At 35.9% G+C, this 14,101-nt stretch overlaps 2 protein-coding genes across 2 annotated transcripts; one reads left to right on the top strand and one right to left on the bottom strand.

Annotated features, from left to right (window-relative positions):
- The first annotated feature begins 3,237 nt into the window (after window positions 1-3,237).
- LOC121252200 (uncharacterized protein At2g34160-like) lies at window positions 3,238-5,299 on the top strand. The gene is made up of 5 exons (XM_041151730.1): window positions 3,238-3,757; window positions 4,384-4,432; window positions 4,693-4,755; window positions 4,857-4,921; window positions 5,005-5,299. The coding sequence occupies exons 1-5, from the start codon at window positions 3,560-3,562 to the stop codon at window positions 5,053-5,055; spliced, it is 426 nt and encodes a 141-aa protein (XP_041007664.1). The 5' UTR covers window positions 3,238-3,559; the 3' UTR covers window positions 5,056-5,299.
- A 63-nt stretch (window positions 5,300-5,362) lies between these two features.
- Window positions 5,363-13,494, bottom strand: LOC121252192 (ureidoglycolate hydrolase). Its single transcript, XM_041151718.1, has 12 exons — window positions 13,140-13,494; window positions 12,880-12,965; window positions 11,306-11,380; window positions 10,584-10,712; window positions 8,804-8,890; window positions 8,486-8,688; window positions 8,301-8,403; window positions 7,731-7,822; window positions 7,505-7,567; window positions 7,023-7,263; window positions 6,642-6,682; window positions 5,363-5,624 (listed from the first exon to the last, which is right to left on the bottom strand). Exons 1-12 carry the CDS (start codon window positions 13,335-13,337, stop codon window positions 5,527-5,529), a joined length of 1,416 nt encoding a protein of 471 aa, XP_041007652.1. The 5' UTR covers window positions 13,338-13,494; the 3' UTR covers window positions 5,363-5,526.
- Between the last annotated feature and the right edge of the window lie 607 nt (window positions 13,495-14,101).

The raw sequence follows: 14,101 nt of genomic DNA, 5'->3' as shown, positions 1-14,101 counted from the left end.
CCCTCATCTGGCCCCCTAGCGGCGGGGGCAGGTAGGGCCCAACCCCGCACTTCTTTTTTTTAAAAAAAATATAAATATATAAATATTTATTATTTTTACTATATATAAATATAGCAATATGTATTAAATAAAATTTTTACTTAATATTTTATGTAAGTTGCAGTGTAGTAGGGTGACTCTTTTATAGATTGCTTTGACAATCAATGTTTTGAATACCATACCGGTACCAGTCGGTATGTACCATACCGAACAGTAACCGATATGGGTGAGATAAGGGTTTCGTGTCAGGTCAAATACCAGCCATTTCGGTGTGTTTTGGTCAATACCGGCCATTTCGGTGTACTGGCCAGTTTCCAGTGTACCAACCGAAATTTTATATTTTTGTATTTTTAAAATTTTCACATCTAAATACTATTTTCTTAACTTTTTTTAATTCCCTTTTCTCGATGACTGAAAATCAAATCTTTACCCTCATTTTCATGATGAGGACGAGTAATTATTTTTTTAAATTGTTGGCTTGAGAACTTACAAGTATTATTGAGTTTTATAAATATGTATTTTAACTTTTTAAGACTTGCATTGATATTATTTTGAAATATAATTTATACATATATAATTAATTTATCTATATATAGACTATCCCGAAAAGGTACTGATATTGAAATATTTCATTTACATATCTTAACCAAAACGATCACCAAAACGGTATTCAAAACTTTGTTGACAATATAAGTTTCACACTTAGCAAATTTAAAAGAGTACATAATTTTTAAATTATAGTCATATTTATAAATTTAAATTTACAATTTGAGTCTTCAAATGTGTTTTTGATCACTTTTAGATCTAGAAATAATTTTTGTGCCTAGTGAAATGTAATCTATTATTGAAGTAGGCGGAGACGGGATAGATTGGGAGTCTATCCCACCCCCAGCATGCGGGACTGGATACTCCACCCCCGAGATGCGGGGCCGGAGGTTGAAGAGGAGGCTACCTCGCACCGTATTGGGTAGCACCCCTAGTTGGGGGGCTCTTCTTCGTTTTTATTTTATTGTTGGCTCTTCTCACCTATTGAGTACAGAATCTAAAGTTTGGAATGGGCTTTTTAGAGGAGTTGATTCAACCAAAACAGGCTTTCCATGCTTCCCCGAACGAACAGGAATGAGGAACCCACAGATTGAAGCAAATATAACAACGAAGTCAGAGAAAAAAATCAAGAGGAGGATGGAGCAGTGACATCTCGAGCAAAGGCAAGAGGCGAAACGAGCAATAAACAATGACCAAAGGCCCAAGAGAGGTCCAGGTGAGACCAGGGTGGAGGCTGTGTGCTATTTTTTTTTTTTTTTTAAAGGAAAAAGTGATTTTAAAGTAATCAGGCCCATTTAATTTTCCCAATGACTCTCTAAGTCCCGTTCGGATAATAAAAATATTTTATCTTATCTCATTATTATAATTTTTTTAAATTTTTACACAAGATATAATAAATAATTCAATTTTTTTTAAATCACAAAATAATAATAATATTAAAAAATAATATTCTAACAATATTTTATTCAACTTACAATTTTTATCTCAACTCATTTTATCTCAACTTATTATCCAAATGGTACCTTACCGATGTATAACCTGAAGACAATAGTGGCAACTGAAACGACCCAAGAGCATTCACATCAGGTTATTAAATAATGAGGAATGATATTTGCAATCATAGAGAGCACAAGCGCCATAATCATTTTGAAAAAAGTGAGTAAATATATGACTTATATGAAAAAAAATTATTTTTAATAGTGGGCCCACACATTTTCAAAATGATTGCAGTACTTACACACTCTACAACTGTTTGTAACAGTGTTTTAAATTTCGTACCGTACCGGCCGGTACGGTCGAAATTTTTTGTTTCGACCGTCCGGCTGGTACAGATACTATATATGTTCCGTACCGGCCAAAATACCAGCCATACCGGCCGGTACCGGTCGTACCGGCCTGAATTTCGGCCTGTACTGGCCTATATTTCGACCGGTACCGGCCGATATTTCGGCCTGTGTGTGTTTTTTTTTTTTTTCGTTTTTTCAAATTACAAGTTTATTTTTTAACCCCCAATTCAAATTAGACTATTTATAATTTTTATATATATGTATTTATATATAATTTATTTATATATAGATTATTATTTTAGAATATAATTTTTATATATATTTATATATATAATTTATTCATATATCGACTATCTCGAAACGTTATCTAGAAACGCTACCCCGAAACGGTACCGGTATCGAAATATTTCGTTCCAGTGCCTTGACCGGTACGACGTCCGGTACGGTATTCAAAACATTGGTTTGTAGTATTACTCTTAATAATTAGTTAAAATTAGTCAATTTTTTTTTTTTCATTTTAACTATCCATTTTTCAATGCATTTACATCCCATTATTTATTTTAACCATCTCTTCTTACGATTTAATTTAAATATTCTTTGTTTTATTCGATACTCTTCTTTCTCTTCCAACCTTAAGGTCTAGTTTGGGTAGATGAGTATTATTTTATTATTATTATTTTATATTAAGGAATGAGAATACTCCATTACTATTTATTATTTTATTATTATTTTTCATCTACTTTTTATTACTATTCAATATTTTATCATTACTTTTTTATTTTTATTTACAGAATATCTAAGATCACCTCACTACCCAAACGTAAAACTTCGTTTTTTTGCAAGAGTCGGGCTATTCTGCTACCTAAAGTAGCCTGCTCAACCTTACCGCTCTTCACTTTTTTGTTTTTTTTTTCATTTTCCTTTTCACATTTTTTAAATATATTTAAATATTTAAAAAAAATACTTCAATACACTTAAAATTACTTTTTTAATCACTAAGTAAAAAATAAAAAATAAAAAAAATTGGCGAGCGGTAAAATTGAGCGGTAAGCTTGAGAGGGCAAAGTAGTTTTTCCTTTTTGCAATTATCACATTTTCCTAATTTGTGTTATTTTTAAACGGTCGTATTTTTGAAGATTCACGAATTAAATTTTGTTGTATAATAAAATATTTATTATTATAAAACTACATTACATTAAAATAGAATGTTATATTCTAATATTATAAGGCTACATGTAAATATTATTGTCTATTTGTTATTAAAATATATTAATTTCATTTATCATCTTCTTTAGACTGTTGAGGCAAGCTCTGTAGTCTGAGACTCTGAAGTGGCTAGGTAATGCCACAAATGAAAGAGAAAAATGGATTTGCTTTTTGCAGGGGTCAAATTGGTCATTCAGGAAAATTAGAGTAACGACCTGATGGGGGCTGGCCTAACTAACTAACTGTACAAGCTTGCCGCCAAGAATCCCCCCTCCAATCGAACACAACCACGCGTCCATTGGCGGTTAGCTCTCCGTCCGTGTAACGGGAAGAGACTTGTATAAATTCACAATCCACTCCAGTCACCGTCCATTCCACACATTCAGCATTAGATTCTTTACCTGCAAACACATTTTCCCGCCCTCTTCACAGTTCCGATAGAGAGAGAGAGAGAGAGAGAGAGAGAGAGAGAGAGATCTTCAATGGAGGCGAGCGTGGTTGTTGAGGAGGCCAAGAATGCCTCAGAGAGACTCGGCAACAACAAGAAGCCAGCTGTTGTAGTTGATGTTGGTGTCGAGGGCAATGCTGCTGCTGCTACCGAGTCTTACAAGAAGAAGAAGAATCACATTCAGGTCTCCAACACCAAGAAACCCCTCCTCTTCTATCTCAATCTTGCCAAGGTATACTCCCCCGCCCCTCCCTCTCTCTCTCTATGTTCCTACTTTCTCCTCTTTTTTCTTGGATCAGAATCTATTTACTTTGGAAAGAAAAATGGGTAATTGGAATTTGTGGAAAGCTCAGGTTTTCGCTTTATTTTTCCCGTTTCTTAGTACCACAGAATCTGGAGAGGGTTTTACTGAAGTAAGAACTGGGGGTTTCTTCGTTCTATTGCTGTTTTCGAAGTATGTTTGAAAGTGATGTTTAATGGCTTTAAACCCTTAGGTCTTGGGCGCTACTTAATCTGTAACTTGATCTTCACAGTCTCTGAATCTTGATTTTGTTCTGTTTTGTAATAACTGGTTTTTCAAGTCTTGATTTTGTTCGCCTGGGTTGTATTCATCAAAGGAAAATTCTATGGTAAATTGGGTCATTTCCTCTAATTCATTTGTTTTTCAATTAGGTCCGGTAACTTTTCTTAAGTACTTTTGGCAACTGATTTACCATCTCATTCCATTGGAATTTGTGGAGGGTTCGATTACGCTTCTAAACAAGTTCCTGCTGCTTCAGTTTGCATGTTCTGCTGCAGCGAATTAAGTATCTTCTTTTTTCTAATGCTGTTTTGTCTAACCATCCTTTTTCGTTTCAGAGGCTCATAAAACAGTACAACGATATCGAGCTCTCCGCCTTGGGCATGGGTATAATTCTCGAATCCTTACCCTTTTTCGTTCTATTTAAATTATATCTCTTTGTCCGAAACTTTATTCAATGTTCTTGCCATACCATTTAGATCCATCAATGTTTTTTGCCCGCTTGAAAGTCAGATCTTAATTATTGACACTTTTGACTGAGAATTTCCCATCATGAATCCATGATGATTAGCACTTTACATCATGCATTTTAGAAGCCATTGATAATCTTTTGTCATTGTGGCTAACTTCTATTTGATCTAATACAGCAATTCCTACTGTTGTCATAATCGCTGAGATTCTCAAACGTAATGGATTGGCGATCGAGAAAAGTAAGGAGTCAATATCTTTTTTGCCATACAAACTTCATAAAAGACCTCTGCGGTCAATATCGAAGTTATTAAAATTCTATGTAACTCGGAAAATGGAACAGGGATAACGACATCTTCTTTTGGTGCAATGGATGGTCAGAAAGGCCGTATGATCCACAAACCACAGGTTGCTTTCTATTCATTCATTGCTACTTTTACCTATTTTTCCCGGTCAAATATATTTATCAACTCTCTTTGTCACACTTACAGATTGAGATTGTGCTGGAAAAGGCTGACAAGACCACTGTTGCTACGGCATGAAAGAAGTCTGCTGATCAAAAGACATGACGAAGCATATCATCGGGTTTTCGTCCTGGCTTTAGATTTCAGTATTTTTTTTCACACTTTTACAGTTTGATTATGCTGGTTCCAATTAGAGCTGCCACTAATTGAACCTTGGCATTTATATGTTTTCTTTTGTATTTTACTGTTCTGTAAGATAGAAAAGAACTGTTTCATCTCAGTGCCCAAATAATACAGGAGATCTACAACTTTGCAGCTCTCACTCTCTCTCTCTCTCTCTCTCTCACACACACGGGTGTGCACAAACACATGCCAGATGAATGTGTGTAAAAATAAAGGATACTCATAGAAAAGGTGCTAAGATCTGTAGTGGTATCCTAAAGAAGACTCTCCAGCAGTTTGCTTTCTATGTAAAGAAGAAATCAAACTTCTCAATGAGTTCTAATATGCTAAATCTTATATTATTTGACAATAATTATGGATGATGCATCAGGTCAGGGACAACTTTGCAAGAGTCAGGGCTAATACCTTGACCCCATTTGCTATGTCCTCAATGGAGGCATATTCTTCAGGCTTGTGGCTGTAACCTGCAGAACCAAATTAATTTTAAGTAGATTAAGCGCATATTGATAACTTGAACAAAAATTGCCAGAAAATCGACATCCTTACGCGCACAAATTCTGTATATTCCTATTTGAGTAATGCTAGTGACAGGCCTAGAGTATGTGAGTCCAGTGCACACCCTTTGAAAAATTGGGACCCACCATGAAAAAGTTAATTTTTTTTTATGGTGGGTCCCACTTTTTTTTTCAAAATGCCTATATGAGACTTGCATCCCAATGCCTATACAAATCATTTTCTTCCTATCTTACCCCATGCCACTGAGATGTTCATCCCTGCTTGTATACGTCTGTGTGTATGTGATATCTCATATGATAAGGATGTAGGTGGTGAATGAGATCCCGTATTGCTTGGGAAAGAGAAGTTCTTGCTATTTATAAGGTTCCAATATGGCTCCAATTGTATTATTGACTAGTCTTTTTAGAGTATAGGTCATGTGATCTAGGCTTTCTATTGGAGCGTTACAAATGGTATCAAAACCTATCCCAACTAGAAATGTAAGACTTGAGCCGTGCCACTTCCAATGGACAAACCTGACGAGGACGTCGAAAATTTAAGGAGAGATTGTGATACCCCATATGATAAGGAATAAGGGTATGTGGCGAATGAGATCTCACATTACTTGAGAATGAGACGTTCTTGCTCTTTATAAAGTTCCAATGGGGCTCCAATTGTATCATTGATAGTCATTTTAGAGTATAGGCCATATGGTCTGGGCTTTCCATTGGGGCATTGCAGTGTATTTTTGCACTCGTGCAATTTCTTTTTATTCAATGTTAGAACACCAGTGTACTTTTATGCTTGGTCTACATGCATACCATATAGGTGACATTGGAGTTCCAAATAAAAGCAAAAGAATCAGTGGCAACTGACATGCTTTCCTCAATAATATTTGAAATGATATTTTAAAGAAAAGTGAGAACATTAAAAAAGAAATATGAAACCATAACATTTGATATAGAAAAAGAGGAAAGAGCTCGTACCCTTGTAACATGGAATGAATATCATGCCCATTGGAGATACTCTGCAAGAATGTTAAAATGCATGATCAGAAAATTTTTGTAGCCAGATAAACAATGCCATCGTTCCATAGCCCAGAATTCCCTCAAAAAGCTACGCTGCGTAACTATGTTGAATTAAAAAAAAAAAAAAAAAGAATGCTGTCCTAATTAGCTCTTGCTAAAAATTCAATAAGCACAAGAGAAGCATCTACAGCAAGGACCTATTTTATGCATTAGAAACCGAAGAGCTAAAGTGGGGAAAACAAGAACCACAGTCATGATAGTACATGACATTCTGTTGGAAAACAATGTGCACATCAAGTGTGGTTACAAGATTTAAATCTCAAGTGTTGTCTCTCACACCTGGCCATAAACAGCGAATCATGGTATGCTCTGCTAATCATGAACTTGTGAGTTAGGTTTAGCTCTTTTGATGCAGCTTCCACGGCCTTGATTATAGCTTTTTCAGCAAGGGCCGGTGGGTCTTGATTAATAACATTGAATTCAAATAGCCTCACCCCACGTCCTTTCGCTATTCTAATTGCAGAATGACGAATGTTCTCAATCACAGTGTTTCTTCGATCTTCATCAATGTCTCTTGTGTCTGCCAAAACATACAAGTAAAAATCGAAAACAATAGCTAGGAAACCAAATAAACCAATACCTCAGACTGTCAATATTTGGAACAGGAACAGCATGTGAGGGTCATATATATGAATATCTTCAGCCAACCTAATAGGCATTAACAACAAGCTATTGTACCAAAATCCATGGAAACAACCATCCTAAGTATACTTGGCACAATATGCTTTCCTGGTAATTTTATTAACTGAAAAGAAGCATACCGATTTCTAGGTGTGATTTACTTGGGATGCTGTTAATTGCTCCAGGATGAAGCTCCAGAATACCTTGGAAACAGGAAATGTAAAATTATAATGGACCTCTACACTAACAAAGGAAGAAAAGAAGAGACAATTGGTTTAGGAAAATGGAAGAAGGGCTCAACTATTGAGTTAAAAAAAGATAAATATAAAAAAACCGATATGTAGGTATGAAGAAAGGATGGCTTACCGACTGTACCGACAGTATCGACTGATCCAGATTCTAGTACATGTTTCTCCACAGCCAATGCCAACTCTGCAGCTGCCAGGCCAGCATCATTTCTGCTCCAAATTGGAAAAAAAAAAAGCTACTATTGTTTAAGTGAACAAGCAAATGTGAGTGTGTGATATTTACACACACACACACACATTCTAAAAAATTATCCGCTTCTAAAAGAGTTGAAAATTTGACAGCTGGAAATACACTATTATCAACACAAAGTACACTCCATATTGGAATTACTTTGAAATATGCAAACTGGTTCTTCAAATGGACAAATAAAAGAAGAGAAACCAGGGGGAGGGGGGAATCCGAAATGGCATAATTGCAAGCAAGGGCCTGATGAAATCAACCAAAACAGAAACAAAATGACCAAAACATGTCTAGTCCAAGCAATTATAATGATAGAATGGAAATATCTTGCAGATTAAATATTGAAAAAAAAAACTACTTAGAGAAGTCTGCAACCAGAAAAAAAGAAACACAAGTTCACAGTGTTATTACAGCCAGGAGAGAGGTTTTCACATCCAGGAAAATCACCTATTTGGCATTAGGACAGCCCCTGCATGGCCTCCATTGCCTTCAAATTCCACTTTGATGCTTGCGGGGGCAGCGATGGCAGTTACAATACCAATAGATATACCTGGATTGAAAACAATTGGATTGATGGGATTTTAAAATACATAGCAAAAGAAAGGTTATCATTAGCAGTGAAATAATTCCACCTTCTTCCTCCAGGATGGGGCCCTGCTCAATATGCAATTCCACAAAAGCCGAGTAACTTCCTTTCTTTATAAATACACTGGACAAGTCATTGTCATCCTTTACATATCCAGCAGATCTCGCAGCATCTAGGAATGATCCATTTTTAGCACCAACTGTTGTCTTCAGAGCTTTTGCAAGTACCTCACTTCCTGCCAATAGGCGGCTGCACATTTAAGATCACATATGAGGAAGAGAATGGGATATCGTGAAGGAAAATCCAACTCATATGGTAACCAGAGTGACATAGTGCAATAAAGATATATTTTGAATACAGAAACCTTCCCAAGCAGCTGATCCCAAAGCGTGTAGGCTCTTCGGAGGTGAATAGGATAATTTCCAGTGACCTTCTAGGTTTGAAACCAAATCTGCAGAAAGCCACCAGTCAACAAACCATGGACCAAAAATAGTTGCAACTACATGTTTGACTTGCAAGAACCACAAAACTTAAAAAGGAACTTGTACATTCCTCAGAATATCATAATTCATATGATGTAGCAAAAAGTTCAAAATGACCATTTCGATATCATTTTATGAAAATGAGATAAAAATAGAGTAGTTTGCATATTTGTTTCTTATAGCTATAACTTCAACTGATGAATGGAAAATAAGATAGCATACTAAGTGCTGGAACCCAATTTCAGGAGGCTTTTGGGAATCTTTGGATGAATGGATATATCAGCCACCCATCACAGATGATGGGCACCAACATGGACCTAATCTTAAAGATCTTTTGCAAGTTCCAGATGGGCCAATTACAAGGTCAAGAGCCAAGAAGATCAAGGAGGCAATGCAAGGATTGATGCAATCCACTTGGGACTAGTTTAGCAAGAGCCCAACATTCAAGATAGGCTTGAAGGATGAAGATCCAGTTTTGATTAATTTGATAAGTTATGGAAGAGGGCAACAACATGACTTAAAGGCTTTGGGCACTTGAAGGCTTTCAACTTGTTTAATTCATTTAAAAGACTTATTTTATTAGTTTAGAATAATTGAGTTTATTATGGGAAGAACTTAAAGGGGGGTCTATGCAAGGGCATGTTGGGAAATTTATTATTTTGTTGAAGTAGGGTTTTAAGAAGTATTGTAGCGAACTAGGGTTTCAAAAGTACTATAGCCGAGTTATTATAGCGACGTACTGTAGCCGCGGCACTATTCACTCAGGGGTATTTTTGGAAGTTAGGGCTTTATTTTGGTTAGGGTTTTAATTAGGTTTTGATTTAAATACTCTTTGTTACCTCATTTTAAGAAATTTATGAAATTTGATGAATTTATTCATTGTGAGTTGAGTTTCTCTCCTCTTGTTCTTGATTGAACTTTCGAACTTATCAAAGGTAAATCACAACCTTCGTAGTGTTCCTCCTTATAATCTGGGTTCTTGAGACGGGTTCTTCAACGGGTCTAGATTTTAATATAATCTAGGTTCTTGAAATGAGTTCTTATCGGGTCTAGATTCTCCATCCATTGACTTGATTTTTGGCTTTCTTGGGGAGTTTTCAAATTGATTGTGGGTTCAATGGATTTCTATTCCTGCGGGTTCATATCAACAGATGAACAGTGTTTCAAATGTTTTGGTTGTCACTTCAAAATTAGAAGGTCAGAATATCATCAATTTTCCTTTTAGGATCCCTCTAGTTCCATTGTTGTTTTGAAAGAAGGATGTCTACATAATTATCAGCTCAGTCCTTGGGTTATTAGGGTATGGCTCAGGAGAATTATCAGCTCACTCCTTGGGTTATCCCACTCTCCACACATCTCGCTGCTCTTTGTTACTTTCCAGAGATATATTGACTTATAAAAAAAAAAAAAATCTTAAAATATATCCATCTGTTAAGTTATGCACTTCTCATATCTTTAATGGATTTGCGTGGTAATTAAGAGCTAAATTAACCATGCTAAATTTTTTTGATTGGTAAACAAAATTTTATTGATCATAATAAGCACAGGCACGGTAAACAAAATTAACCATGCTAAATTAGCAGGCTTGCCTATCTAGAAACATACTTAAGATGGAAATTGTTTTAGAAGGCCTGCCTTAACATCAGACAGAAAGTTTCAAACCTCTTTAGCACATTGATGGCTTCTATAGCACCTAAAACGCCAACAACTCCATCATACTTCCCAGAGTAGGGAATAGCATCAATGTGAGAACCTGTTGCCACTGCAGAAAGCTCAGGCTCATAGCCATCCCTGCATAATATAGCTTAGTGCAAGCCATTTGATAAATATAATGATGAAGAAAATTTTGGGGTAAATGAGGCAGCGATGCAAATATGAGATTGAGATGCAAAAAAGCTCATTATGATACCCCGATTTCAATTTGGCTAGAGAGAGAGAGAGAGAGAGAGAATGGCATACGCTGATGATGGAACTATTTTCATTAATCATTGAAAATAAATTTACTCTCACAAATATCCAATTGACCAAGTTAGATGCATTTCATAACCAATAAATTGACAGGAGCTTGCTTTGAGTAAAAGTTCCCTACCAAACCAATCTGGACATTCAAGCAAGATAAAAAAAGAAAGTAGAAAGAACCATAACAAGATAAAAGGCAAGATGGATGACATTAACCATATTACAAATTATACCATTTCTACAGTTGGAGGCCCCAAGGTAATCTTTAAGAAAAGAAAAATGACACCTTAGATATGTAATAGGTTGGGTATTGTCTCCACTCTAATTGAAAAACAGCAATATATTCTAGCCAACCCCAAGAAGCAGGAATTTAAGAAGATTTGAGTTGAAAATAGACAATATTCAAAGATGTAGACATGACTCACCATCGGCCAAAAATGTTACCAACAGCATCCTCTCTGACAGAGAGACCAGAGAGTCCCATCAAGTTCTTGATGTACCTGCAGTTCATTGTTAGTTATTACAAGTGGATAAAATGAGGAAAGGGAAAGCCTCATATCAAGAAGAAGCTTAGTATTTTTATAACAAACTCAAACACAATTTCTTGTTTATTAAATGGCAGCAACACTGCTCCTTCTCTAGAAAATTATTTTTTTGGTTTCAACCATTTCCTCTTGAAAAGTCTAGTACTACATGGTCTTTGAGAAACTTCCTAAAACCGACTTAAACAATTAGATATCTTGAAACTTCTCCAAGCACCGACCATATGTGGATGAAAAACCTTCCCTCATCGATTTCAAAGTGGCTGTAAAGTGGAGCCCATAGCTCATCATTTGTGTATCGGTAAGTGTATGAGAAGGTGAGTGTGAGCAAGTGTGGGTCAGCAAGTAAAAGTGAGCTAAAAAGTCAAGTGCTTGTGTGTCAATTGATTGAGTGTGCTTTTTGACAGTGAGCCCAAGTGTCAAGTGAAGTGAGTTTTTTGTGGAGTGTATGGTATAGGCGCTAGTTCAAAAGTTGTTGAGTGAGGCCCTACTATATATTTAAAGTGTTAAGTGTCCAAGAGTCTTTTGTTTTTTTGATTAAAGTGTGCCAGTTTGCCATTTTTATGAGAAAATATTTTTGTTCAACCTCAACAATATGGTATCAGACTTCTCTAAGTTCAACATTGTTCTTTTCTTTATCCCATATTAATCAATACTGAAAAAATTTTATTTGCTGTGCTCACATGCAGAGTTAGTCCTAGCTAAACTCTAACATGTAATCATACTCTAACATCTCCGTGATGCTAAATGTGACCAACATATCAATCTACTAATTTATGTAAATGGTAGATGCGTCAAACTGCTGAGATTCCAAGATCAGGCAAGAGTCCTCAACTATGGGTGCATTTGGTTATCCTATGAACATTTGCATGATTCATCAAAAGCTATAATGTAATTGAATGTATGAATATATCATTTGAAGTGCAATCGTTCAAGGAAATTAAACTCAGTTGCAAAATTAATAGCATGAGATCATTTTAATAGAAAAAAGATGTCGAGGTCAGGGACCAAATAATGGGTGGGATACATGGAAATGTGTGGAGCAACCAGCTGGTGACTATCGTGACTGCCCAAGGTAGCTATAAACCATAGCACACCTCTTTCCATGATTTAACCAGGCCAAATTATAAGTTCCGGTCCTGACAGTAATTGGTGCCATTTTCAAAATGGTTCAATTCGAGATGGTGAAATCACACACAAACTCCAGTATAAAACAAAGATGGGGCAATTCAACCCACATGGATTTCCAATCCGGAGTAAGATTTTCTGCTTTTTTAGGTTAATCAACAATAAATAGAACAAAGCATTTGGAGCATGCCAAACCTCCTAAAGTCATTAAAAGAGAAAAACTCATTTGGTCAGATCACTATCACATAACCAATTTTTTTATTTTTTTTTAAAAAATGACCCCATGTAGTTGGAAATAAACCTTAGTTGAGATGAGTTGTGTTATATACCTGCGTGCCAAAACATCCTTCTCAGTGTACAGGATCCTAGTCACTGATGGGGCAGGTGTATCCGAGAAAGAAGCAAGTTCATCGATCTAATAAGCACAATTCACAACAACTCTGAGATTAAACAATAACAATACACACGGACGCACACGCACAGAACTCTTAGTGTCGCACTCAAGTTATTCTGAAAACCTCAAACCCAATATCCTGAACTTCCAAGCGAATGAAAACCCCATCCATAACGTTAACACTGGGTTTAGTACCTGTTTCTGTAAACTTTCCATCTCAACGGATAGTGAAGATAAGGAGTTTTGAATGAAAGAGTAAGGCTCCTGAATTGGGTACCCAGAAAAATCCTCCATGGTTTTGGCTGTTGGGTCATCATACTTGTGAGCGACGATTACATAAGAGCAAAAGCAGAGCACGATAAGTGGCAGGCGAGGAGGGAATCTCGGGGCCATTTTTTTTTTCTTTGGGTTGTGTGTTTTGATAGCAATTATATAGCCATTACATGCGTAATTATATAAGGGAGGCTGCACGGTGCCTGCAACACGGCCCAAGTGCGTCTCGCGAGCAGTCCAGGATATCCTTCCTGCAAATCTGACCCCGATGTTTTTGTTTTTATGCGCTGGACCCGACTTGACGATAAAATTATAAGCCTGTGAGGCTGTGAGCTGTGACACGGATCTCACTCGTCAATATTTTCTTGCATATTATCTATGTAAAAGTGATCACCGCATATCCTATTTAAAATGGGTAATGGGTGTGTAATGTTAAGGCATGCATGCATGTAATGTAATATCTTCGTACTATAAAATGTTAAATAATTTTTTTTACGAAGATGCCCTTGGTGAGGAGAGGGAGAGAGAGAGAGAGTGGTTATTCTTTTCTTTAAGCTGGTCTCATTTTTAATGATAAAATATTTTATTGCATTTTTGTCTATATTTTATTTGTTTTTCTACATTGGGAATTTTATTTTATTTTATTTTATTTTCTAAAGAGAGCTGGTTTAGGTTGTGTTTGGATGTTAGAGTGAGTTGAGTTGAGTTGAGTTGAGATGATAAAATATTGTTAGAATATTACTTTTTAATATTATTATTATTTTAAAATTTGAAAAAATTTAATTGTTTATTATATTTTGTATTGAAATTTTAAAAAATTATAATGATGAATTGAGATGAATTGAGAGCAATGTTTTGAATACCGTACCGGACACCATACCGGT

This window comes from Juglans microcarpa x Juglans regia, chromosome 1D, assembly GCF_004785595.1.
Source record: "Juglans microcarpa x Juglans regia isolate MS1-56 chromosome 1D, Jm3101_v1.0, whole genome shotgun sequence".
Classification (NCBI taxonomy): domain Eukaryota; kingdom Viridiplantae; phylum Streptophyta; class Magnoliopsida; order Fagales; family Juglandaceae; genus Juglans; species Juglans microcarpa x Juglans regia.
This window is presented reverse-complemented; position numbering and strand designations above follow the sequence as displayed.